At 51.5% G+C, this 25,539-nt stretch overlaps 1 protein-coding gene across 2 annotated transcripts in view; it reads right to left on the bottom strand.

The window, feature by feature from the left end:
* The window catches only part of LOC106863785 (voltage-dependent T-type calcium channel subunit alpha-1H), a 115,602-nt gene that overhangs the window by 58,709 nt on the left and 31,354 nt on the right, over positions 1-25,539 (bottom strand). For both annotated transcript variants that reach the window (XM_088174233.1, XM_088174234.1), the window contains exons 7-8: positions 22,776-23,553; positions 18,110-18,525 (exon numbers count right to left, since the gene is read on the bottom strand). In XM_088174233.1, the coding sequence (XP_088030359.1) occupies positions 18,110-18,525; positions 22,776-23,553 (1,194 nt within the window). The remainder of the gene's footprint in view (positions 1-18,109; positions 18,526-22,775; positions 23,554-25,539) is intronic.

Raw genomic sequence — 25,539 nt, 5'->3', positions numbered from 1 at the left:
TTCAAAAATCAACCCCCAAAAAAACCCCAGGAATGATCCAAGTGGGCTTTTCAACTCCTGCATCTGAAAAATCTCCTGTATAAACCATTTGGATGGAGTTTATTTACTACGAGATTTGACTCTTCGTGCCTGAAAATCGACTTCAGACTGGTTGGGTCCATCTAGACCACAGGAATTGCCTTCCTTTTTGTGACAGAACTTCCTCAAAAAAAAAAAAAAAAAAATGTTTTGGGTGGTGTTTTCCCAGGCTCGTGAGCACAGTTCAAAGTTATTTCTGCTCTCTGGCCTTGGAAAGGGATCAGGGACTTGAACCAGGATATCCCAGCCCTGGAAACTGAGATATTTGCTATTTTGGGGTGCCACTGCCCCAAATGTAACAGCCAGACACAACCACAACCTCTCAGAAGCACAAGTCCTGCTCAAGAAGGGTTTCTCTGTTATTAAAGCCTCTCCTAAAAGTTGTGGCTTCAAGGACTTTGTGCTTTGCACTGAAAAAAGAAAAAGAAAGAAAGAAAAAAAAGTTTCACTGAGAGATTTCCAAATGGGCTCTGCTTCAAAGTAGGCTGGAAACAGAAGGAAAAAGAGATCTCCTCCTTGTGCCTGCTGATGGATGTTCCCTCTCTGGGTTTGCAATGAAAAATGGGGAATTTATTCTCTCAGTCACCTCCTCTCTCAGGTTTTATGCCTCCCTCTAAATGGGATCCTTCATGTGGAGCGATAACAATTTAATTGAAGATAACCGATGGTAATTTTTCCTCCTTTCAATTGACCTGCTTGATCTCCTAATGCTCTGCAGAATTCCTTTTAACTCTCTGCTCCATGGTTAATGATTCCATAGCCACATGCAAATCTCTGCTCCTTCCTGGAGCTGCCAGCAGGACACTGAGGGGTGGAGGAAGAACTAAAACCCAAAACCAGCAGAGTTCAGCTTGCCCAGATTCCAAATTCGGGCAGGAATCCCCAGGATTTTCGTGCCAATCTTTCAAGTTAAGGTTTGGATATTGGGAAGGAATTTTTCCCTGTGAGGCCCTGGCACAGAATTCCCAGAGAAGCTGTGGCTGCCCCTGGATCCCTGGAAATGTCCAAGGCCAGGCTGGACGGGGCTTGGAGCAGCCTGGGATGGTGGAAAGTGACCCTGGGGGTGGCACTGGATGAGCTTTAAGGTCCCTTCCAATCCAACCCAGCCCATCCCAGGATTCTGTCTCCAGAAGAATCCCTGGATTCCACATCTCCCTGTCCTGCAAGAAAAGCCCCAGAGCTGAGTTCATTCTCTGGGATAATCAACTTCCTTCAGAAGCTTCCCAGGCAGGGGGTCCCACGTGGCAGAACATATTTGCAGTATTACTTTCCCATTTCTCAGTTTCATTCAGCAAAATGCAATTTCATTTCCAGTGACATAAATGCCAAGCAGGATTAGATCAAGTGCTGCCTCCTCCAGCCTCTGGAGGACAGGACCTGGGCAATCTGAAATGTTATCAGCAGAATTATTTGGAAAAGCAGGGCAATCAGCTGGATTATATCCGGATGGAGGATCACTTGCAGCGACAGATGGCTCAGAAATAAACCCTAAAATGAGAAAAACCCACCCAAACCCTCTAAAGCAATGCCCCAAAGCAGGCCAGAAGTGCTCAGGTTCAGTTATTAAATAAGAAGGCACAGCAGGAAGGAGCCAGCTCTCCAAATAAGCAGGGAATGTCTCCAGCAAAGGCCCGGGAGCAGCTGGGAGAGCTGGATCTGCACTCTGCTCCCACTGTCAGGAAAAAGAGGGAAAAGGGGAATGTGGCTGTGCTGAGGCCAGGGAATGTGTCCTGTGCTGGCTGCAGGGATCACCCACCAGGAGATGCTCTGGTATTCCAGAACCTGGTTCTGGAGCCTTTTCCCTGGAAATTGGAGCAGGTTTGTCTCCTCTGCCATCCCACCCTGCGTGGCCTTGGCTCCTTTAAAAGCCTCTGGCCAAAATCCAGGGAATTCATCCAGCCTGAATCATTCCCATCCATATGCTGAGGAGCACCAGTGGATCTGTGGGACAGCTCAGAGCAGGGCCTGGCCTGACTCTCATCCAAGAAATTTGGCTTCTCCCTCGCCATAAAAAAAATTACATTCACACAAGGAATTCTATCCACACGGTTCCTGCCCACTGCAAAGCTGCTCTTGACCACGCTCTGCTCTGAAGTCAATAATTAATGGCCCCAAAATCATCAGCACAACGCCTGAAATCAGCTTTGTTTGGCTGGTTAACCACAAAGAAATATTTTTTTTTTAAATATAATGCAGCATTCCTACTGATTTATGGTGCCTTTTTAATCTATTAATACATATATTTATATATTTAGGCTGAAGAAATCTCAAATCTCATTAATTAGAAAGAAGAACGAGGCTCTACCTTTTCCTTTCAGGTGTGAGCTGAGTCCTGGGATAAGAGGAGTGGGAATTTTTAAGACTGGGATGCACACAAAAACCATGGAATGTGCTACAGCCCCTGGCAGGAAAAAAGGAACAGCAGAGACCCTGTCTGAAGGAATCTGCACAAGCAATGAAGGTTAATTATGGATTTTTCTGGGAAAAACCCTCCAGCCACACCCCACAGCTGCCCAGATGTTCTGGATGCCCATCACAGCTGGCACCAAATCCACTGAAGGTGGCAGGACACGCACACAGGGAGAGCAAAGAGCCATTTCCCAACTCTTTGACGACACTTCAGTGATGATTCCATGATCTTTATCCAGCTCCTGACCCTCTGAAACGTCGGGATCAAAGACCTTGGGGTTGTCATTAGCAGGCAAACCCAATAGAAGCTGTTTACTGCGGCCGAGTTAATGGCACTGGAAATATTTAATCAAAAAATGGACACACTCCCCCCTATTACTGCCAAGATGATTCAGAAGGGGCCACTTAAATCTGGTTTGTCAAGCCATTACTCATCCCCTGCTAACAGAGATTTCTGGAGAGCCCCTTTTGGAAAATGCACTTTGGTGATCCTCGGGCATGGGGAGATGAAACACATCGGGGAACACAGCAGGGGCTGGGCTGGGGAGGAAGGATGGGGATGTGTTCAGCCTGTGTTTGATAAAAACCTCGGCTTAGTCATCCCTGCAGCCCAGGGAGAGGAGCTGGAGTGGCTGGAGGGGGAAATGAGTTCAAGGAGAGGGTCATTCTTGAGAGGAAAAAAAAAAAAGTGGGAGACAGCGGCTGGACACGACCTCTGAGCGCCCAAGTGGGACGTGAAGGGATGGGAAATGATTGGGAGAGATTTTAAAAGGTTCAAGGGTCTTGGAATAGCAGGAGGGATTGAGAATGTTGGAGGACAGCAGGAGAAAAGCTGGGGGTGTGCCTCGTTTGGGCACAGGGGGTTCCTGATGGGTTTCCCTTTGGGAATCTGAATTCCAGAATGGTTTGGGTTGAAGGGACATCAAAGCTCATCCCATTCCCACCCCAGCCACGGAAGGGACACCTTCCCCTGTCCCAGGGTGCTCCAAGCCCCTCCAGCCTGGCCTTGGACATTTCCAGGGATCCAGGGGCAGCCACAGCTTCTCTGGGAATCTGTGCCAGGGCCTGCCCACCCTCACAGGGAACAATTCCTTCCCATTATTCCATCTATCCCTGCCCTCTTGTCAGTTTGAAGCCATTCTCCCTGTCCTGGAGCTCCAGGCCCTTGTAAAAAAAATCTCTCTCCATCTTTCTTGCAGATTCCCTTCAGGCACTGAAAGGCCACGACTGCCTCACCCCAAATCCTCTTCTCCAGGCTGAACAATCCCAATTCCAGTTAATCCCAACTAACCAGGGGTGTTCACCCTCTCAGTGCCAGGAAAGCTCTGAGCACCCTGACATGGGAGCACCTGATCCTGCCTTAGAGCCTGAGGATGGAGCAGCTGAGCTGAGCTGTATTTATTGTGATTTTTGTGACACCGGATCAAAAAGATCCCTTGGGATCAGGATCCAAGTCACTCCTAGGGTGGGTAACTCACATTTTCCACAGGCTGATGAAGTTCAGGGACATCCAGTGGGGACAGCACAGCTGGAGGAACCTCCAGCCCCTTTTATCTCCCAATAAACCACTGGGTACAGCCCCAGTCTTGATACAGCTTCCCAAAGAGAGAAAAGCTCCCGAATTGCTGAGGATCCCAAGGTTTAATAGCACGGAAATGATCATCTGCAAACCCCCAGCTGGGAGCCAGGCAGCAGCTCCTCCGTGCTCAGATCAAACACAGAGCCAGGAGAACAAATCCAGGGGAAATTCACCTTTCCAGCAAACCCAGAGCAACCCCAGCAACCATTCCCGAGCTCCTTTTTGTCCCGGAAAACACAAAGCTGTGAGAGCCCAGGGTGCTGCAGCCCCGAGCCAAAGCAGGCAGATGGGAACCTTGGAGCTCCACGCTGTTCTTTCCAGTGAATTATTGATCCCTCCTTTTAGCCACGAGCACCAGACTAAAGCAGCAATTAAAGCCCATCCACCAGGATCAGAGAGGGAAAAAAGCAAAAAAGACAAAAAGGTACAAAAAGCCGAGGCTGTGCTTGCCAGCAGCCTCCAGCCAGTGCAGCTGGCACCGGGGATGAGCAGCACCCCGGCAGCTCCTGCTCCGTTTTGGCTCGGGAATGATGGAATCGTGGAATGCCCTGAGCTGGGAGGGACACACAAGGGTCGGGGTCCAGCTCCTGCCCTGCTCAGACACTGCAGAAATCCCACCCTGTGCATCCCTGCGGTGTCCAAACCCTGCCCGTTCCCCGGGGAGCTGCTCCAGTGCCCTCTAGACAAGAACTTTTCCCTAAAATCCAACCTAAACCTCGCCTGGCACAGCTCCAGCGGGGAGCAGAGCTCTCCGTGGCCCTCAGGAGAAGGTGCAGACCATTTGTGCCAGAGCAATTTAAAAATAACAACAACAACAGCAACAACAAGCACTGACATCCCTCCTGCTCCCCGAGACGAGAGCAGCTCGCTCTGCTGAGGCTGGGAAGGACAGCAGAGGTCGGGAAGGAATTCCAAGGTGGAGGGAGGGAAAGAATTCCAAGGTGAAGGGAAAGACACCAAGGGTTAGGAAGGAATTCCAGGCAGAAGGAAGGACAGCAGAGGTCAGGAAGGAATTCCAAAGCAGAGGGAGAGAAGGAAGGAATTCCAAGACGGAAGGAAGGACACCAGAAATTGGGAAGGAATTCCAAGCAGAGGGAAGAACACCAGAGGTCAGGAAAGAATTCCAAGGCAAAGGTCAGGAAGGAATTCCAAGGCAGGGGGAGAGAAGGAAGGAATTCCAAGCAGAGCAAAGGAAGGAATTCCAAGGTGGAGGGAAGGACTCCAGAGGTCAGGGAGGAATTCCGGGTAGAGGAAAGGACACCAAAGGTTAGGAAGGAATTCCAGGCAGAGCTGCCCTTCAGCACAGCCAGATCACCTGGACACTGCACTGAGTGAAAGCCTGGAATTCCCAAGTGGGAGCAGGAAGCAGCAGGAGAGCTCAGCGAGTCCTGCTCCTCATCACCTGTTTGCATCCCATAATTCTATCCCGATTTGCACCTGGCAGAATTTCTCGATTTCAGAGTCTGGAGATGGCCCAGCACTCCCACATTTTCACCTTCTTGAATTAAAAAAAAACCCAAACCTGCAATGAAATGAAATTCTGTGAAACCACCACCAATATTCCCAGAAATCACTGTGCTCACTTTGCACCGTGCTCCTCTTGCCAGATTCATTCCTAACATTGGGAGAAGAACTAAAAAGTCTGGAAAACTTCAAAGTGAGGAGGTGAATTTCCATCCCCCAAGAATGCCCTGGATTTCAGAGTGGTTTGTTTTATTGTTATGGGAACAAAAATGACACAGGAAAAAAAAAAGAAAAATCACTGGTTCTAATTTGATATAACGGCACAAAATCACTGCTAAAATAATGAAATTCAGTTGGATTAGTCCTAATAACAGCAGCACTAATTAAAATTATTGCAATTCACTATTACTGTGAGGCTGGAGAACATCTGAGACTCTCTCCAGGCAGATGTGGGTGAGTTTGGTTTTGGGGGTCGTTAGTTCAGCCTTGATGAGCTGGGGAAAGAGGGCTGTTAACGAGCACTAATTACCCATTGCTAATTACAGCAGCAATAGCAACACCTCTCCAATCATCCCGAGATTCCCAGGGATCCAACCCCTCTGCCACATCTCACATCCAGCTGGGGGGGAGATGTCAGCTCTGAAAAACAAACAAAGATTTCACTGGATTCCCCAGGATCCCTGGGAGTGTCCAAGGCCAGATTCCTGCCCGTGGAACAAAATCCCTCTCAAGGTCCCTTCCATCCCAAATTCTGGGATTATTTCACGTGCAACCTTCTCTCTTCCATGCCCCAACCAAGTGGTTTTTTCCTGATTTTTCCTGATTTTTCCCAGCCCTGCCGTGGCTCTGAGTGGCAGAAGTGAAGCAGCTCCTGCAGGAAGAGCCCCGAGGAGCAGGCATTTGAGAAATTTGAATTTGAGAGGGGGAGTGAGAGAATTTTCGCTTGCAGCTCCTACTTGGTGACTCGAATAAACTCCTAAAGCTCCACCACCAACCCAGTGCAAACACCCAGCCCCTGAGGAAAACTCCCAAAAAACTCTTGCCCTGGTGGAAATCCTCCTGGTGGGCTCCCAAAGCAGGCAGACCACGCTGAAAAGCTGCCAGCTGATTTTATTTGTGGCATCCACAGCGGATCTCAAGCAATTATTTGCTGGAAGCCGGGCTGGAGGAGGAGGAGGAGGAGGAGGTGGCGAGGGTTTCCATGGCAATGAGTTGTCATTGCCTTGGTGACCACGGGCTGGTGGTGCTGCTAAAGCACCCTGACCTCTGCACAGCTGAGCACAGCACGGAATTTCCTCCTTCCCTGCCTAATGACGGCTTTTATCAGAGCTCAGCCCCAGCCAGGAGTTGCCCCAGGTGGTTGTGCAGAGCCAGGGAAGCATCCTCAGCTCGTGGCAGCCAACCCTGAACGAACCTTTCCCTCAGCCAGCTGCAAACCCAGCCCAGCTCCAACCCCGGCTGCTCCTCAGCCTCAATCCACCAAGTAGAAAATGAAGCAGAGGAGGCCCAGCACTTCATTAGCCCAGACATCAAAAGCAAATTAATCTATCAGCGTTTAAACCTTTTAAGAGAGGTCACGCTGAGAGACAGATGTGTTAACAAGGTGCAGGAGTAGCTGGCACATCAAAAAGCAGCTTCGCAGTTTCCTCCCAGGTGAGGAGTTCATCCAGATTTCTGTGGGAGAGTCAGAACCGAGCCCGTCTCCCTCCAAACCACCTCCAGATAAAGTTTGTGTTCTCATCAAAGCCTCATCCTGAGCTCACATGGCAGGAAATTGTTGCATCTCTGCGTTTGAGAGCTTCCACTGCTTCCTTCCCCAGCTTTTATGATTGGAGCCACTCCTTCCCTGCTGGCAGCCCGAAACCTGATCCCACTGAAGCATTCCCCGAGTTCCTTTTCAAATCCAATCCACAACCCCAAAGTGGTTTCCGTGGAGATGCTAAAAAACCCCCAACCCTTCGGGGTGCAGAGCTGGGAGCAGCAAAAATTTGGGAGAGCAGCGAAGGGTGGGAGAGAGGAGTGAGGAGGGAATTGGGAACGTGCTGGCTCTGAGTGCAGGGAACAGGCTCCCACTTTGGCTCCACTCACAGAATTATGGAATCGTGAATGTCCTGATGGGAAAGGACCCCCAGGGATCATCCAGTCCTGCACAGACACCTCAATAATCCCAGCCTGGGGAGTTCCTGGAGCTCTGGCAGCCTCGGGAATGTCACCGTTCCCTGGGGAGCCTGGGCAGTGCCCGGCACCCTCTGGGGAAAAAAACCTTTTCCTAAAATCCAACCTAAACCCTCCCTGGCACAGCTCCAGCCATTCCCTGGTCCCAGGGAGCTGCAGATCCCGAGGAGTTTCCCTCAGCCTCCTCTTCTGGCTGACTGAGGCGTGGAAAATCCATGGACACGGCCAAAACTTCGTGTCCTGTTGACACAACTCCCTTGAGCCACACAGAGCCCAACCCAGAGTGCAGTGACCCCAAAGACACACAGCCACACGCTCTAACCAGTCCTCCTACTCCAAGCACACCATTCCCGAGTAGATTTGATACTTTCCAGGCCAAATTCCTCATTTAAACAAAAGCCAGAGGCTATTTTGTCTTATTTCAGAAAAACCTCCCTTAAAAATCAGCCAGCCAGGACATCACACTTCAGCCACGGGAGTGAGGGGACAGTGCCAGCCTGGCAGGGGACACTGGGGGACAGGCAGAGCATCCCTGCCTTCAGCCACAGGAACTGGGACATCTGCAGAACACACCAGAAACGTTCTGGAGCATCCTGTGCCTCCTGGTGAGTGCTCACCCCTGGGATTTGAACATATGGCTGCAGCAAGCCTGCCCAGTGCCATTCTGATTTTTTTTTAACCATCAAACCAATCCCCCAGGCTCCCCAGGCTGAGTTTTCCCCCTCTGTGTCGAACAAGGGGAAAGAATTGGATTTGGGGTTTCGAGAGTTTCCAATGAAGATATACAATTAGAAAAGTATTTGTTGCAGATGATGATAAATAACCCTGGGCTGGAGAATGTTGGGAAAGATCTGTGATGACACAGAGCCTTCTGCAGGGCTGTTTTACAAGCTTTCCCCTGAGCCCAAACTTGTTAACCTTCATTTCCCTGCCTGTTTGCAGAGGAGTGACAGCTGCAGCCATAAATCCAGCGCTCAGGTTTCCTGTCAGAGTTTTGAAAAAATCAAATATGGATGAAACTCTCTGCTGTTACACCCCGACGAGCAAGGAGGAGAGGGGAGGGGAGGGGGGGGAAGAAAAAAAGAAAAAGGAGTGGGAGGAAATCCACGGCTTTCAAATAATTTCTGAAGTACAAGAGGATTTGTGCAAGGCTGGGAAACATCCAGTGCATGGTTTGCTTCCCTCGTTACCTGTCTGGGAGTGTGAGCTGCCTGTCCATCACCTTCTGCAGGTCCAGCTCAGCCTCAGGAACAGGGAAAAGCTGTTCTTGGGAAAGGAAGGCACTTGTTGGAACCCTGGAACCCTGGGAGTTTTGAGCTTTCTGGCACTGACCCCCAGGAGAACACTGCTTTTGATTTGGAGAAACTTCCAAAATTGAGTGATGGAGTTAAAAATCACGGGTGTGGAGTTAAACAGAAGTGTGTGATTTCCCATGGTGAAGGGTTTGGAATTTGGGGTTTTTAGAATATAGTAATGGGTATGGGAAAAGATGGAGGTTCTTGGGTGTTGTCTCTTTCTTCCTTTTTTATTCCTTCTTCTTCCTCCTTCTTCCTTCTTCTTCCTAGTTTCAGGCAGTAGTTTTTGGTTGAACAGTTAATGCTGCACTGCAGGTCACAGGAGTTTGGTTATTGGGTCAAAAGTATAAAAAAAAAATAAGTGTTAGCTTTTAATTAGACTTTTAACTTTGTGACTAGCTAAACTCATCCCGGTTTTGCTCACTTTTAGCTGGCAGCCAGGAGTGATCCCTGCTGCTCTGGGGGTGGCTGAGGTGTCAGTGCCACCAGTCCAGCCTGGAAAGGGAGCACAGCCAGGGAGGGAAGCAGAGAAATGGGAACAGTCCTTATCCCATCCCTTATCCCATGGATATCCTGCAGAAGAGGTTTTGGGGTTATGAGTTGTTCTCCTTATCACCTCGGATGCTTCCAGAGGCACCCAGAGCTCCAATCTCAGCACAAAGTGGGATTTCTGGCACAAAGTGGGATTTCTGTCACACACTGGGGTTTGTGTCACAAACTGGGATTTCTGACACACACTGGGGTTTCTGGCACTGCCCAGCACGAACTGGGATTTCTGACACCAAATGGGATTTCTGTCACACACTGGGATTTCTGTCACAAACTGGGATTTCTGTCACAAACTGGGGTTTCTGGCACACACTGAGGTTTCTGTCACAAACTGGGATTTCTGTCACACTGGGATTTCTGTCACAAACTGGGATTTCTGTCACAAACTGGGGTTTCTGGCACACACTGAGGTTTCTGTCACACAAACTGGGATTTCTGTCACACACTGGGATTTCTGTCACAAACTGGGATTTCTGTCACACTGGGATTTCTGTCACACACACTGGGATTTCTGTCACACACCCCGGGGTTTGTGGCTCTCCCTGCTCTGCAGCTCAGCCCCTGTGGCTCTGGTGGCAGCAGGAGCTGCCAGCAGCACCCAGCACATCTCAGAGCCTCTGCTCCGAGCCCTCCCCGCCGCTGATCTCTGCTGCTGGCAGCACCAGGGAGGGCTCTGCAGCACACCCAGGTCACTGCGAGGAGATAATTGCCCAGCAACCCTCGCTCTTCTCCGCCTCTCTGGCTCAAAATCATCTCCACAAACGCCTTTCAACTCTTTGTCCTGCCAGCAGCAGTGCCCCGGACAAACGGAGCTCCCAGGGTGGATGTTTTGCCCCTGAACCCTTCAGGAATGAAAGGGAAATGCTGATTCTGTCCCATAGCTCGTTCTCTCCCCGATGTTTGATTTATTGCTGGTTATTGATTGGATTGGAGGCTGCTCAGAGCTGGGAAATTCCTGCCTGGGGAATAGAGAGGCAGGGATTTGTGCTGCTGATCCCAGCAATGCTCCAGGTGCAGTTCTGGGAGCTGCCAGCACCCTCTGGCCTCCCATCCCACCCCAATCCTAAAAACTGGGAAGCACGGACCAATCCATGTATAGTCATGTGGAGAGACAGGGAATTACAGGATCCATCTGTCTGCAGCAAAGCCAATTCCCTCTGGAGTATATAAAATTAACTTTTTTTTTTTTTTTTTTGGATGTTGCTTTCTCATTTTTACTACAGTCAGAATTGTCTGCGAGTGGGACAAGGAGAGGACAAGGACAGGGAGAGAGGAGATATTAATCTGGACAGGGATCAGGCAGGAGTGAAAACTCCTGGGAAAGTGGTCTCCTGGCCCATCCTCCCTGCTCTAAAAAAGCTTTGCACTGATGCTCTGGGGCCTGTGCACAGCGTTTTTCCCAAATTGGGAGTCAGGCTGTCTTTAGGGCTGTAAACCAGACAGTGGAAACAAAAATAGAGCTTGAAAAAGAATGTGAGCAGGGATGCCAAACCTCCCTCATTTCCAAGAGTCTCGCTCCTCTCACATCAGCAACTCCTAAAAAAGCATCCCCATCCTGGAACACAAACCCCAGAAGGAGCTTTCAAGGTGACATTTTCAACTTCATTCATAATTCTGGGACATCTCGCTGTCCTGGGTGGAGAATCCTGGTGAAAACCTGAGGAAAATCCGTGTTTGGGTTGGCAGCAGTGGGGAATGGGGGGAGGAGCTGCTTTGCCACCCTGAGCATCCTCAATCCACACCTGGCTGCTCCTTCCATGCCTCCACAAGGTTTTTCCTCTGTTAAATCTGCTTTAGAGGTGCAGGGTTCTGTTCCCATTCCCAATTTTATCGTTACTTTCAATAACTCAAAATCACTAAAATTGGAAAAGACTTCCAAGACCGTCGAAACACCACACCATTAAAATGCCACATCCACTGATTTTTCCCAAAATTTCCAGGGATGGTGACCCCACCACTGCCCTGGGCAGCCCCTTCCCGTGTTTAACCACTCTTCCAGCAAGGAAATATTTCCCAAAATCCCACCTGACACATCTGGCTGGCACAGAGCACATTGCAATCCTTGTCTCAGGGAACAACAACAACAACAAAAAAAAAAATTAAAAAATCCCAGGCAACAAAAGATGGAAGCAGAAACATCCTCAGCAATTCCACCCCTCAATCCAAACCACTCCTTGCTTCCCAAGGTGCCTAAATTTTCCTGGTGGGAATTCTGGCACTGGGATTTACACACATTCCTGGTGGGAATTGTGGCACTGGGATTTACACACATTCCTGGTGGGAATTCTGGCAGTGGGATTCACACACATTCCCAGTGGGAATTCTGACAGTGGGATTCACACACATTCCCGGTGGGAATTCTAGCAGTGGGATTCACACACATTCCCGTGGGATGCAGCTGCCAGCAGCACTCTGCTCTCATTTTGGGAGCTGGACCCTGCTGGGTCGATTTTCCCTTGAGCTCGAACTCCAACAACCCAGCCCAGGCAGCAGCTGCCGGCCCCGTGCCAGCCCTGGGGTTTGGAGTGGGCTTTGTGTGGGATCAGGATGGGAAAAACTCATTTTGGGGGGTCCTGTGGGACCGAGCACATCCCCAGCCTGCAGGCAGCAGGGAAAGCTGTCGCTGCCACCCGGATTTAAATCCCAATCCCTCACCCGAGAGAACAACCAAAGCAAGCACTGCAGGCAGTGGGAAACAGGGAATTCCACGGGGAATATCCAGATATTCTCATGAGCACACCCAGAGGAAGCAGCCCTGGCTGAAGGATCCCATTGCTCTGCCTGTGCCCGGGGTGAGTTCTGAGCTCAGCCCTGCCCTGCTGAGGTGCTGCTCCTGTCTGCTCCAAAGGCCAGGAATAGCAGGATCTCCGGGATCTCTTTCCCTTATATAGTAAAAAAAAATATTCCAAGAGAAGGAAAACAGAGCAGAGGAGGAGCCCTGAAATTGGAGAAAAGGGGGAGAGAGGAGGCTCCGTGTGGTTTATCCATGACAATGATCCAGCAGAGAGCCAGGACACCTGGATTTTCCCTGCCACCAGTCCCTCCTGTCCTGCCTCTGATCCCTGATTCCCTCGGAGGTGACAATGACACTCTCCAGGTGGAAATCTCCCCCTGGCAGCTGCTGCTGGCTCTGCTCAGGGGGGATCCCCAACCTGGTGCTGACCCGACAGAAAGAGGGGCTGGATGTGCAATAAAAACATCTCGGGGCACTAAAGACGGAAAACATCCCTTTCTTCCCAAATTTCCTCAGGAAAAGCCCTTCCCTGAGGCGGAGACACAATTCAGGTAATCCACGAGTTGTGGGAAAAGCCGAATTTCCATCACTGGTGTGTTCTCCGCTGATCCAACCAAGGTTTGGGGGGAGTTGTGCTCTCCCTTGGAGAAGGAGCAGGGCAGGGAGGGCTCGGAATGCAGCAGGCACAGCCCAAACACAAACCACAGCACTCCCGGGGGCACGAGGGGTCTCACACCATTCATACAACAGCCACCAACACACTGGGCCGGATTTTCACAATTTTCACATCCCAGGCTGGGCTGGGGGAATGAGTTTTTTCCTCCAATCCTGCCAGTGTGTGAGTCCTTAAAATCGGATCCTGCAAAAAAAAAAAATCTGGGAGAGAGAACAAGTTTTGCCAGCTGAAAGCGCGAATCTCAGCTCAGGGTAATATTTTATTGACTCGCAACTCAAAAGGAATTTCAGCAATTTGCTTCAAACACTGCTGAAAAATTCTGCTCTGCTTTCTGAGTAAGTGCTGAGCTTCCCATGCCAAACCAATTTTTCAAGCCAAAATTGGCAAAGGCTGGAACAGGACGTCACTGCTGAAGCGAGTGCTACCTTCACTCGCACAGAAGGACTTTTACTCCAGAATAATAAAATGTTCTACTCCAAACCAACGCTCCTGTCACTCTGACAAGCCACGGACCACTGGGTGCCCCTCAAGGTCAGCTCCCAACGAAACACTGCCATGGATGAGGGATCAGAAAAGCAATTAAAAGCTCTTTGAACAGCAATGGCTTGGAACAAATACTAATTTGTACTTCTCTGCTGAGGAGAGAATATAAAAAAGACGTTTCTAGTGCCATTTGATGTAAATGGAGCCTTTTATGTGGAATCATTACAAGTATCAACAACTCCTTCAGAGAATTCTTCTGGGAAGCCAAGAGGGGAGCTCGTGGATTGTTTCCCTCTGCAGGGATAACTCCAAAAAAATAATAATAAAAAAATAACTCCAGCACCTCCCCTGGGCAGATGAAGGGCTCACAGAGCTGGGAATCCAGGCAGGCTGGAGGAGCAGCAATTATTTCCTCAGAGCACTCCGTGGTGCTGACCCTGGGGTAAAAAGGACTCGGTTTTCCATGTCAAAGCAGCACTTGGGAAGATCCTGGAATAGGATCCCTGTGCCAGGTATCCCAGCCCAGCATCCCAAGGGTGATGCCTTTGGAGTGCCCTGTTCCTGCTCAGTGCTGCAGTGCTGTGGCACATTCTCAGATCCTCTGGAGAGCTGTCAGCTGCAATGAATGCAGAGCAGAACTCATCCAATGTTCTGAAATTGCCTGGAAGATTAATGCAAGGATCGCCTCCTGCTTTGTGCTTGGCTCTCCTCATCCACGGGAGCGCTCGTTGTGCTGGGGATGGATGGATTAATAAATTAATAAATTAATAAATAAACACAGCACAGGAGGGGGGGAACCAACAAACCAAAACCAACAAACCTGGGACTCCACAGCAGGCAATTAACCTTTGAAATCCAGGCTGTGCTGATGATGATGATGAACAGCACCCTGGAAGCTCTGAATTCCCAGCCATGTCCCAGGTGGAGCTGTGGGTGTGCCAGGCAGGATCTGACTGCTCCTAACGCCTGGAATGCCAAGGAAAAGCTTCCCACGCGGATCTCCCGCTGCCACCACGGTGGGAAAAGCAGGGGCAGCTCTGCAGAGCAGCTCTGGCATCTCCTCACCTTCCCCACAGCATCCCCTCGAGGCAATGCCACGCTTTGGAATCCAGGTTTGGAATCTGTGTTAGGAAGAGATTCTCCCCTGGGAGGGTGGGAATGGCCCTGGCACAGATTCCCAGAGAAGCTGGGGCTGCCCCTGGATCCCTGCAAGTGTCCCAGGCCAGGCTGGGATGAGGCTTGGAGCAACCTGGGACAGTGGAAGGTGTCCCTGCCCTGGCTGGGGGGGAAAGAGATGATGATGATGATGATGATGATGATGATGATGTTTCAAGTCCCTTCCAACCCCAACCACTCCACGATTCCATGACTCCACCCAAGCTCCGTGCACTAAAGGGGGGTGGTGCCCTTTAGCCAGGTGAGCCAGGTGGGAATTTCACGTTCCCATAAAAACACAGCCTGAAGTCCCGGGGGTCTCGGATGGGGACAGGGCTCTCTTGGTCTGGAGGCAGCACAGCCTCAGCTCCTCCCGATCCCTGCTGCCCCAGGGAATGGGATGGAGCTCTCCCAGGAGGGATTTCGGTTGGATTTTAGGGAATGGCGACATTCCCAAGGCTGCCAGAGCTCCAGCAGTGTTTGGACAGCGCTGCCAGGGATGCTCTGGGTGGCATTTTTGGGGCGTCTGTGCAGGATCGGATGATCCCTGTGGGTCCCTCCGAACTCAGGATGTTCTGGGATTCCTAAAAATCCAAGAAGCCCGGTGGGTTTCACCTCCCAGCCACGAGAGCTGGACAATGATGCTCCACTGCCTCAAGAGGGCTCCGTGAGACTTCTGTGCAGAGCCCTGCGTGTCCCGGGATGAGGGGAGCGGCACCAGCCCCGCTCCATCCCCCTCCCCACCGGGTCAGAACCCCCCTCCCTTCCCGCACACACACACGGCTGCTGCTCTGGCTCTGATCAGCTCCGATTAAAACAAAATAAAAATCTATTTTTTTTTTTGTCTCCATCTATCTGCAAAGCCACTCGTGACTAAGTTGGGAAAAAAAAAAAAAGCAAGAAGCCATGAATAAATTTGATAAAAGGGGTTGGGCGTTTCCCTATGGACAGTGAGGTTTGGGATGGGATTCCCCGGGGCTGCTGCTCTGGTTTGTTTGCAGTTTGATACAAGCAGACAATGGCCTAAAAAAAAGGGGTCAAGATCAAGAGCAGAGAAGCTCTGAAGCTGCTTCACTGTGAATAAATGGTGGGAAGGGTTGGTGGGACAGGTTTCCCAGAAAAGTTGTGGATGTCCCATCCCTGGCAGTGTCCAAGGCCAGGCTGGACAGGGCTTGGAGCAGCCTGGGATGGGGGAAGGTGTCCCTGCCCACGGCAAAGTGTTCGAACTGGATGGATTTGAACATTCCAAACCATTCCAGGATCGTGTGGTTGGGTTTTGCAGGGATTCAGGGCCCAGAAGAGCCCATCCAGCTGGCACAGAGCACAGGCTCCCCTGGATTCCCTAAAAACTGCTCTTGGAGTGACAGGGAACAGCTTAGTGGGAGCAAGGAAAACAGAGGAGAGCCCCAGAGCAGCTCCTAAATCCTTTGGACTTGGGGAATTTGGGAGGGTGGGGAAGACAACACTGGCAGCACCCACACCTGGTGACAGCCTGGAGAGAGTCACAATTCCCCCTTGGAATACTCTGGGATGCTGGGCATCCAGAAAACTCTGATCCCACTGTTTTTCCTGTCAGGATCATGATCCCAAAAGGAGCCAATCTCCCTCCAACACCCCACTGTGGGTCTGGGACACTTTTCCCAGACACCTCCACATGAACCAGCCCCACCCCGAGCCTTGCAGCCAATTCTCACACAAGGGGGAGTTCCCAAATCACCCCAATTTGCCCACAAATTTTTGTGCCAAATCTGGGAGCACAGAGCCTTTTTTTTCCTCCTTGAATTTGGATTTTTCCTGGGATTTGGACAGTGCCTCAGGCCCTGGGACACTGCTGAGGTGAGGTGTCACCAAGCTGGGCTCTGACACTCCACGCCTCATTATCCCCCGTGCCCCAGGCACGTGGAAGAACTTTTCCAGGTTTCACTTCCAAATTCCTCCCTTTTTATTGGGCAGTGCCTGCGAGCAGAGCTGGCAGGAATCTGACGCTCCTCAGCCAAAAAAGCTTCGGAATCTTTATTGCCACTGGCTTTGAGATGCCCTAAAGCCAAGCTTTTACAAGGTAAAATCCAATAAAAGCCAGCCAGCTACAGCTCTCCTTTGTTAGCAGCAAGGCTGTAATTATCCCAATCTGCTTTTATGGGACTGATTGGGGACACACTCCATGTGATCCCTGGATTTTCTCCCTGCTGCCTGCCTCAGGTTTTCCCCCCAGCTCCCATCACGGCAAAATCCAAGGGCTGACAAAGCTGTATCCGCCTGACAAAGGAGTATCCATGCAGAAATGAGGGATGAGTTGGCCTATTCAGAAGCCACTGACAAGGTGTATTTCCCAATTTTAGAACTTCTTGTGGAACAACGAAGCAGGATTCGACAGGGAGCTGACAGGGACAGCTCAATCCCCGCTGGATTTGGACACTTTGCTGTAATTCTGATTTGTCGTTGCATGGCTGAGGTGGTTTTAGCTGAGTCCTGGGTTTTGGTTTGTTTTTTTTTTTTTTTTTTTTTTTTTGAAAGAAAATAAGTCTTAGCCTAAAATAAGGGGGGGTTAAAGCACTGAAGTGGAGAGAAAATGAAGTAGCAGCACTCCAGAGAGCTGTTTGTCATGGCCCTGAGCAGGGCTTAATCCTGGGAAATGATGGCAAAGGAGCTGCAGAGCCTTTGGGTGGATGACACTGCTCTGCCTTTCCTCCTCATTCCCCAATGGAACACCGTGGAGGAGAGGGGGAGCAGCTCTAAAAATAACCCTGACCTGGTCATGACCCTGCAGGGAAGGTTTTGAGGGAGCGCTGGATGCCTTTGATCCCACAAAAAACAGATCCTGGCCTCGCTGGGATGCGTTTCCTGCACCTGACACAGACGTGACAAGAAATTCCCGAGCACGCCTGGAGAAAACAGTGGAAAATCCCCAATTTTTCCAAGAAAGAGAAGCCCAGAAGGGAGAACTCTGCCAGGGTGACCAAGTGGAGATGTTCCCATGTCTCAGTCCCAAGCTGTCCTCATCTCCAGCACCTCTTCCTGCCATCCCAACACTGGGAAGAACGGCACCATTCCTCTTCCCTCCCTCCAAACACTTCAATAAAATCCTACTCACACCCTGTGAGAGCAAATTAAAGGGTTTGGAGCCTTCAAGGACACCCTAATTTCCTTTTCTTTGTTGCTTTTAGTACTGCCTGATAAGTTTAAGTCTTATTTGAAGATCCAGATCAAAGAAGAAATTTCTGCCTGGGTTATCTCCAGCACAACCATCAGACCAAAGGTGTTTCCACCACAAAAATTTAAAAAAAAAACATTTATATCAAAAAGATTCCTACCAATAATTCCTGGCCAGCTGAGCAGACACATCCAACATTTCAGCTCTGCACGCCCCCAGCAGCGCTTCCAGGTGTCCCACACCCCAAATGCTCCTCACGGGAACATCTTCAGCCCCATTTCCAACAAGGAAAACCCTCCCAGCACCCCAAGCCACCCCTCCAGGAGCCCCCACACCCCGAGGAGCCCGCGGGGTCTCTCACCTGCTCGTGGTACTCGATGCCCATGCTCAGGGTGTTGATGAGGATGGCGATCATGATCCCGCGGTTGAAGTATTTGCTGTCCACGATCCTCTTGAGTTTGGTGCCGAACGCCTTCCACAGCTTCACCACCTTGTTCCTCTCCTTGGCCTTCCTCTTCCTCCTCCTCCTCCTGCCTCGCTGCTGCTGCAGCTGGTCGCGGTGGTCGCCGTGCCGCAGGTCCTGCGTGAACTCGTAGACGCCGTTGCTGTCGGAGTCGCCGTTGCTGTCCGAGTCGCTCAGGGCGAACTCGGGGTCGTCCAGGAGGGTGGCACAGAAGGGACAATCCTGCAGGTCACAGCCCAGCCCGGGGCCAGCGGGGCTGGGCAGAGCCCCGGCCGCGCTCAGCCCCGACAGACGGCTGGGGGTGCGGTGGAGACCTGCGGGGAAACGGCAGTGGGGGACACTGAGGGACACTGAGGGACACCAGGAGCCACTGTGAGCCACTGAAAGACATCAGGAGACACTGAGGGACATTAACAGACACTGAGGGACTGTGAGAGACACTCTGAGCCACTGAGAGACTGAGGGACAGTGAGGGACACCATCGAGAGCCACAACACACACTGAGGGCCACCAAGAGGCACCAAGAGACACCGTGAGCCACTGAAAGCCACCACTGAGAGCCACCACACACCAAGAGCCACCGTGAGCCAGGGAGAGCCACCGAGAGCCACCATGAGACACCACTGAGAGCCACCACACATCGAGAGCCACCAAACATTGAAAGCCACCGAAAGAGTACTGAGAGCCACCATGAGCCACTAAGAGCCACCATATGCCAACGAGAGGCCATTCCCCCTTGTCCTGCTGTTCCCTGGGAGCAGAGCCCCAGCCCCCCAGCTGTCCCCATCTGTCAGGGACTTGTGCAGAGCCACAAGGTCCCCACAAACCTCCTTTTTTCCAGGCTGAGCCCCCACAACTGCTCCTCATTGGAATTATTCTCCAAGCCCTAAAAAAGCCTTTTATCCATCCATCCATCCATCCATCCATCCATCCATCCATCCATCCATCCATCCCTCCCTCCATCCATCCCTCCATCCATCCTCCCAATCAGCTCTGGTTTGGCCTCATTTCCCCCTCTTGGTCCCTTTTCCCACCCTGTGCCCCCTCCATGGGCTCTCCATGAGTGTGGCCCTCATTTTGTGTCCTGACCAGCCCATCCTTCCCTTTCCATAATTCCTGATTCTCCCTGAGCAGGCTCCCATCATTAACGACCTCTGAGCACTACCAAGCTGTTCCACCCAATTTAGCCACTGCTGCCATTTAGCTCCTAATGAGGAGGGAGAGGGAGAAGGGACCAAAGGTGGCTGCAGGCCACGGATCACAGCTCAGACAGTCACAGAGTCCCCTCAGCCTCCTTCAGCCTTTCATAAAGCTCAGGTGGATTTGCTCCCTGAGGCACAGAGGGGGTTTAAAATCAAATTAAAATCATGTTTTGTGGTGTGAGGAGAGATGCTGGTTGTCCTGGAGCCAGGGAATGGAAGGACAGGGACAAGAGTGACTGGGATGATTTGGGTGGAACTGCGCCCAGATTTTATTTCCTCATATTTAGGAATCCAATCCTTAGGTTTCCTCATACTTAGGAACCTTATTCTTGGTCTCCTTATATTTATAAACCAGATATTAACGGCAGGAAAAACCTCCTGCATGAGCATGGGATCCTTCCCACAAAATGCCATTTAAGCATCAATTCCCTGAGATTCAGGGATGTCAGGCAAAGGGACAATTTTCCCCTCTCACAGAACCGTGGAAAAAAAACCCTAAGCTCACCAAATCCATTAAACCATACCCAGAAGTGCCACATCCACGTGGTCCCTGTCTGGAGGTGGGGATGGCGACCTCTTGGATGAGTTTTGGGGAGCCCAGGCTAAAAGCAGTGTCTGCTCCTGGCTCTGAGCCCTGGGGCTTGGAGCTCACCCAGCAGGAATGCTGATCCCAGCCCCAGCACCAAACCAAGCCAAGGCATCCCTGCACTGGAAAACTGGGAAGCCACAAGAGTCACAACACATTTTCCTTTCCTGAATGTCCCAGGGATATCAGTGGCCTTCAGAACGGCCTCGGAGGACGGGTCTGGCTCCCGGGCACTGCCTCAGGGCCACCGTGAGGATTTGGGATGTTTGACCCCTTGCCCAGTGTCCCTGCTCGGGACTGAGCCAAGGGGGGAAGGCTCAGCCCAGCCTGGGGAGCAGCACAGGGAGGGGGTTGGCCAGATGGCTTTCAGTGCTATCAAAGTGTTAAAAACGATATGGAAAGCCCTGGCGCCGCAGATGTCTTCAAAATACCAGAGTCTCCTTGGCTGCCTGCTAAAATAACCTCCAGCATTGCAGGGCACGGGAACACGGGGAACAGGCTGTACTCGGAGCTCTTCAAACCCACAACAAAAGAGGCAGGAGAATGCTCTCTCCCACCGCTGCATCCTTCCCAGCAGACACCAACCTCGCCTCCAGCTGGGGCTGGGAGAGCCCGGGCTGCTAATGCTCCTTAAAGCTCTCAATTATCACTTCTGTGCTGTCTTGCACTGAACGAGCTCTGCTTGTTGACTTGGGAGAGGAGAGAGAGAGAATTAAAGGCTCTTTGTTGCCCCAGAAAAGACTGAAAGAGGGTTGGGAGAGCTTGGGATTCTTCCTTTGCTGAGTTTTAGGGATGGAGAAATGGGAATGGGGGGCTGTGCCTGGCAGAGCTCGACCCTGGCACTTAAAGATCATCCCAAAGCCTGGAAGTTACACCCAGCACACCTGGAAGTCACCCCCAGCACACCTGGAAGTCACATCCAGCACACCTGGAAGTCACCTCCAGCACTCCTGGTGCAGAACTGACCCTGACTCAGCCCTGCAGGAGTGGCTGAGTGGGAAGAAGGGTCTGGAAAGAGCCAGAGCCATGGAAGGGAAGAGCTGGGCACTCCCAGGGTCTCCAGGTCTGCCCTGAATCCCTCCCCAGCCCTTTTCCCTCACGGGAACCTCTCCCCACCTGCCAGCCCTTCCCAGCTGTGAGCACACTTCTGCAAGAGACAAAACAATTCCAGGAGATTTGTTTAAAGCATTTTGGCATCCTCTGGGCCGAAATCCCTCTGTGGAAAGAGGACACTGTAATTGCATTATTAATGACAACTCAATCTAATCCCAGCTTTCAAAGAACCACCCCAGGCTAAGGGAAGATCTCCTAAATCACTGAATTGGCTCAGGGATGTCACAGCTGGGACTGAGATTTGGGCCTTTCTTCTCCTAAAAAGGACCCCAGCAGCAAGCAGGAGGATCCAAACTCTGACTTCAACAGCTCTCCTGCTCCTTTCTTTCCCAATTCCAGCCTTCTGCAGAGCCTGGGTTTTTATCTCAAGGTAAAAACGCCTTCTCCTAAAAACCTTCATTAATTTGCACAGCTAAGGATGAAGCAGTGATTTATAAAAAGTCCTTGCTGCACAACAGAACTGTTGGCAGTAACCTTGCCCCCCGTGCCAAGCTCCCGAGCGTTCGGAAGCGTCTGCCCGAGGCAGTTTCTATAAACAATCCACTTTTACCCTTTTGTGTGGTCCTTAGAAACAACCGAGATTAACAAAGGCAAGCCACCCAACTTCTCTGTCAAGCAACCTTTCCTGTGCTCCCCCCCACCCCTCCCCAATCCAGGCTTGGTTTTTTTTCATCACATCCATCACCAGGGTAAATATTTGTGTCCATGCAGACGCAAATAAACAGTTTTGGAAAACACAGGCATTGAAAAAAAAAAAAAAACCCAACCAAAAACCTAAATGACGAGTTTGGCTTAAAGAGATTAAAAAATAGAAGCTGGATCTCTGTGACTTTTCACTGTTGGAGGGCTTAAGAGTATTTTGCAGCTTTTAGCTCCAGCCACGAGGACTGGAGAAACATTTTATAAAATAAAAATCCAAGTGTTGCGTGTAATCACTGCTCCAGTGGGTGATTTATATGTGAGGGGAGATAAAACCTCACTGACTGTGCTGGGGTGGCTGCATCTGTGCAGAGAGGATGGGACAGAGGCACTAAAACAGTTCCCCAAAATGCTCCCCGGATTGAATGGAGCCCCAAATCTGCAGGAGAACTCAGCCCCAGATTTCTTCTGCACTCAGGGAAAGCCTGAGATGTTCAGCTCTGCTCCTGTCCTGTCCTCCACACGTCCTCTGAGCGCTGAACCTGCTGCTCCTCCTTGCCAAAAAGAAATGCAGAGGCTCCAGGGCCCATCAGAGCAGAACTGGAAGTGTCTGATTTGAGTTCTTTCAGTGCCTGCCTGCTTAAAATGTCTGAGTTTGCTTTATCTTGTGCTTCTCCTGCAGATCCCACCTGCTCATCCTTTTCCAGGCAGCATCTCCCAGCCCCTGGGGTTCTCTGCATTCACGGGAGTCAATGCCTGGGTTTGGGTGGGAAGAGTGGGAGCACCTCCAGGATACCACAAAGCACACGAGAGCTCAGATCCCGGTTTTGTAACCACAGCCAAGTGGCCTGGACCATCCACGATGGTAAATCCAAGGATTTACCTGTCCCACCTGTGTCTCCAGCACGCTCACAACGATCCCAACTCTCAACACCCCACGTTAAAACCTCGACTCTCGCTCGAGACATTTACCCTTCTCCCAGTTACCATAAACAAACAAAAAAACCAACGTGGTTACCCTTACCATGTTCTCCCACCAGCTGCTGCAGCTTCCCGTAGGAATCCAGTCCCAAATTCCCTGGGCTGTTCCCCACGGCCACGGGAGAATTCCCATTCTTCTTGCCTTTGGGCAGGGGCGCGGAGCCGCCCTTGCCGCCGGGGGAGGGCAGGATGGTGGGGTAGTTCATGCTGCCGTGGCCACCCAGCCCGGCCAGTTTGTTGCCCCCAGGGCCACTGGTGGCCTTGCAGCCCCCGGGAGGCCCCTCCACGTGGCAATCAGCGTGGTAGATGCTGTGCACGGCCTGGGCGGCGGGGCCGGGCGGCCGCGGCGAGGCCGGAGGGGGCAGCATCAGCTGCCGGCCTGGCTTCATCACCTGCAGCTCCAGCTCGCAGATCTCGGGGTTGGCCCGAGGCCCCCGCGGGCTCCCGTTGCTGATGTGGTAGTGGTGGTGGTGGTGATGGTGGTGGTGGTGGATCAGGTGGTGGATGGAGGTGATCCTCCTCCTGCTCCGCTGGCTCTGCCCGCCGCCGCCGCTGTTGGGGTTGACTTTTTTCCGGCGTTTGCTCTGCCAGTTGTTGTAGAGGCGGATCGTCCTTCTCTTCACCTTCCTGAAGATGTGGGAGATGTACTTGAGCAGCTCCTCGTAGCAGCTGCCCGGCTCTGAGAAGCTGGCGATGGTGCTGTCGTTGGACAGGTAGCGCGCCCGCTGCTCCTGCATCAGCTGGTTCTCCCTCTGCTTGGTCTCCGAAAACTGGGTGGCAATCACCACCAGGCACAGGTTAATCATGAAGAAGGAGCCGACCTGGGGAGGAAAGGAGGGGAAGGAGTCAGCAGGGGGTTTGTCTTGTTGCCACACACAGCTCTCAGCAATCCTGGGATCTCCAAACGTGCCAAATCCCAGAGTCTGCTCGCCAAATGTGCTGTCAGCGTGTGCCTGAGCTGCTAAATGCGCTCTGAACCATGATCAATTATTTTAGCAACAGCCTCCTCTCCTCTCCTCTCCTCTCCTCTCCTCTCCTCTCCTCTCCTCTCCTCTCCTCTCCTCTCCTCTCCTCTCCTCTCCTCTCCTCTCCTCTCCTCTCCTCTCCTCTCCTCTCCTCTCCTCTCCTCTCCTCTCCTCTCCTCTCCTCTCCTCTCCTCTCCTCTCCTCTCCTCTCCTCTCCTCTCCTCTCCTCTCCTCTCCTCTCCTCTCCTCTCCTCTCCTCTCCTCTCCTCTCCTCTCCTCTCCTCTCCTCTCCTCTCCTCTCCTCTCCTCTCCTCTCCTCTCCTCTCCTCTCCTCTCCTCTCCTCTCCCCCAGCACATTTCTTTGGACATTCACACAATGAACCAGCTTGGAAAACACCTTTGAGATCATCGAGTCCAGCCCACGACCCAACACCTCCTCATCAATTAATCACAATTAACCTCATCAATTAATCAGGATTAACACACTGAGTGCCACATCCAGTGTTTTTATAAACACATCCAGGGATGGTGACTCCCCTCCATGGGCAGAGGATTCCAGTGCCCAATCACTCTTTCAGTGAAAAAAATTCCTGAAATTCAGCCAACCTGCAGGGAAAAGATGAATTCAAGTCCAATCTGTGCTGGTTTGAAACATCCTCTTCTCTTCTCCAATCATTTCCCTCCCCAAAAGAGTGTGAAATCATTCTGGGGGTACAGCCAGGGCCCATGGATCTGTGACCTTGTGCTCCTGAGATTCCCCGACCCAGAAAAGCATCCCCAGGACACTCAGTGCTCCCGAGGGGTGATTCAGTGTCTGGGTGAGCTGATGTGCCCTTGGGTGACACCAAGTTTTCAAAGTGAAGTCCCAAGGACAAGACCTAGAGCTGCATCCTCCCCTCAGCTGTGCAGCCCACAAAGGGATTTTTCACCTCCTGGGTTCCTAAATCAGCCAAAGGGAAATGTCAAATATTGCCAGCAGGGAATTTCACCCCTGGGGGTGAAAAGGGAGCGATCTCAGGGCAGTGCCAGGCTCAGGGCCAGCCCTGGACACGGATGGGTTCAATCGGGATTTAAATCCAGGTGAACGCTCAGGGAAGCTGTGATGGTTTGTGGTGCTGCTCTCCAGAGTGTGATACCAGCCTGGATGGTGCCAGAGAAGCAGCCGAGGTGCCTTTCCCAGCTCCAGGGACTCGGGCAGGAGTCACCTGCTGGCTTTTCCACATGGATCCACTTGGAAAGATCAGCTCAGCAGAGCGGAGCTGAATCCCTGCTCAGGAATCCCTGGCTGGGCACTCTCACCCTGCTCTCATCCAGGTTTTCCCACTGCTGCTGGGATCTGCTCTGACCCACCCTGACAAGGACAGGGTTACCTGCAAGGACTGTCCAGTCACAAAATCACTTTCAAACACTTCCATCCCATGTCCTGCCTGGAATCTTCGTGGTACCTTCCCGTCCTGCCTTAAATATTTCACTTTTCCACTTCCTGGAGGAGGTTGTGCCCTTTGGAAAACCAAAGGAGATGGACTGGAAGCTTCTGGAGACAACCCCCAGCACCTCCAGGGGGTGATATTTTGTTTTTTTAGGAATGTGAGAGCTGAGAGAGGAGCACTGCTGCTATGAGAATTATTATTATTTGAAGGGTTCCAGGTGAAATTCAGAGGTTTGAGGGCTCTCCAAAGAAATGAGGCTCCCTCTGGCACACTGAAGAAGTTAAAAGAGGAAAAGCCTGGATTTTTTGGCACAGACACATCCAGGTGGCAAGACCAAGAGTGGGAGGGCACGAGGGAGGGAATTCTCTGAATCCTGAATCCTGAATCCTGCCTGGCTCTTCCCTGTGGAAAA

This window comes from Sturnus vulgaris, chromosome 16, assembly GCF_052056855.1.
Source record: "Sturnus vulgaris isolate bStuVul1 chromosome 16, bStuVul1.hap1, whole genome shotgun sequence".
Classification (NCBI taxonomy): Eukaryota; Metazoa; Chordata; class Aves; order Passeriformes; family Sturnidae; genus Sturnus; species Sturnus vulgaris.
The sequence above is the reverse complement of the archived record's forward strand: the minus strand, read 5'-3'. Positions and strand labels throughout refer to the sequence as shown.